General features: G+C 24.6%; 1 protein-coding gene across 6 annotated transcripts in view; it reads right to left on the minus strand.

The window, feature by feature from the left end:
- The window catches only part of LOC137616422 (receptor-type tyrosine-protein phosphatase C-like), a 174,997-nt gene that overhangs the window by 12,373 nt on the left and 160,124 nt on the right, over positions 1-2,500 (minus strand). For all 6 annotated transcript variants that reach the window (XM_068346164.1, XM_068346165.1, XM_068346166.1 and 3 more), the window contains 2 exons: positions 1,963-2,080; positions 492-541 (listed from right to left, as the gene is read on the minus strand). In XM_068346164.1, the coding sequence (XP_068202265.1) occupies positions 492-541; positions 1,963-2,080 (168 nt within the window). The remainder of the gene's footprint in view (positions 1-491; positions 542-1,962; positions 2,081-2,500) is intronic.

Here is a 2,500-nt window from a genome sequence, read left to right on the forward strand (position 1 = left end):
ATATTTAAAACAGCATGTATATACATATATATGCATATAAAAACGCACACACACACACACACACACACACACATATATATATATATATATGTATATATATATATATATATATATATATATATATATATATATATATATATACATATATACTGTATATATGTAAATATATATACATATATATATACACATATATATACACATATATACATATATATATATATATACTGTATGTATATATATATATATATATATATATATATATATATATATATATATATATATATATATATATATGTGTGTGTGTGTGTGTACACGTGTGTGTTCTATGCATGTATGGACACACATAACGTATATATGTGTGCGTGTCTGTTAACTGTTAGTTATCAGTAGATGCTTAGTCATTCTCTCAAATATTAAACAGAGTATGACATCCAATTAGTTTATCTTAGAAATAAGGTTCATCACAAGAGAAATATGACAATTGTTCCTACCTTCTAATGCTATGGGCCTCGAATGAACAAGCTTGCCTCGCTTTCTGTACCTATGAAAATAAGTAAACAATTAGTGTATATACAGTCCAGAGGAGCAGAGATCAAACGACGTAATATGTTTTCACAAAGCAGACATGATTTTTTATGAATTGGTCAACCTAAAGAGCTATGTATTCATAGGACTAATCCCCAACTGCATCAACTCGTTTTATCCAGAAAGACAAAGGCCAGACTGCGCATGTCCAAGACACGACCAGTGTTCAATGTTCAGGATCGAAGCTCTGACTTGGCATCCGGGCTGCCCCAGAGCTCTCGTATGGTGTTACAAGTCCCACTAAGAAAGGAGTTCCATACAGAAAAAAAGGAAATAAAACATTCTAAATAAATGTTCGTAAATTGTAAATCAAATGACGTAAATAACAGATAAACTATGAAACAAGTTTGAACTGCTGAAATTTCCCTGATTCAATAGTGTTAATTTGACAATTATATATATATATATATATATATATATATATATATATATATATATATATACATATATATATATATATATATATATATATATATATATATATATATATATATATACTGTATATTTATGTACACACACACACACACATATATATATATATATATATATATATATTTATATATATATATATATACAAATCTATATATATATATATATATACATATATATATATATATATATATACACCTATATATATATGTATATATATATATATATATATATATATATACATATATATATGTATATATATATATATATATATATATATATACATACATATATATGTATATATACATATATATATATATATTACATATATATATATATATATATATATATACATATGTACATATATATATATATATATATATATATATATATATATATATAGATATATATCGATATATATATATACATATATATATATATATATATATATATATACATATATATATATACACATATGTACATATATATATATATATATATATATATACATATATACACACACACATATATATATATATATATATATATATATATATAGATATATATATATATATATATATATATATATATATATATATCGATATATATATATATACATATATATATATACACATATGTACATATATATATATATATATATATATATATATATATATATATATATATTATCATATGTATCTATTTATGAACATACATTCATGATTATGTGAAATCTGTGATTGATTTTGTCATATGAAATTGATTTAGCACACTTGTAAATGACAAGTAGAAATGATCAGAGCTCAAATAATAAAGGCAAAACAACATTATCGTCCATAGTTGGAGAGAAAACTGAATTACGAAATCGGAAGACATAGACTGTGACCAGAAGAAAATGAACCATTATCAACCTGGAGTCGATGCTGGAATAGACATAAAGGAACCTACGTGTAGACGCCGATCAAGAGGAAAAGCAAGATGAGTGCCACAGTTATTATGATGATAGTCAAGACGTTGACTGGTTGGGTCGATGGCACAAATTTCTTCCAAATTATGGTTTCTTTGTCTGTAAAGAAAAGGAACTTTGCATTACATTAGTCTTATTCAATAAATAAAACAACTAATTATATCATATTTGATTGTTCGGGAAAAAGACACAAAATGTAGCTCTCGTATCTAGTGCGAGAGTGCTTGAAGCTTCATAATGTTTGGAGGATATAACAGTGCAGTCACTGTTGCTCACACGGATGAAGACATAATTACTAATTTAAGTGCTAGACATTCTTAATATCTTACCTAGGAATAGAATATCATAAACATACCACAAATTAATTCTTAAACCCTTGCTTAATCATAAGGAGAATAATGAAGGAGTGTAAAAGGGAAACACAAAGGTGTTATTATATGTAAATGCATGCATATGTACATAGGCACACGACTAGATACATATGGATGAAAATGTACTTGTGAATACTATTTGGTTGGA

Source organism: Palaemon carinicauda, chromosome 22 (assembly GCF_036898095.1).
Source record: "Palaemon carinicauda isolate YSFRI2023 chromosome 22, ASM3689809v2, whole genome shotgun sequence".
In the NCBI taxonomy this organism is placed as follows: domain Eukaryota; kingdom Metazoa; phylum Arthropoda; class Malacostraca; order Decapoda; family Palaemonidae; genus Palaemon; species Palaemon carinicauda.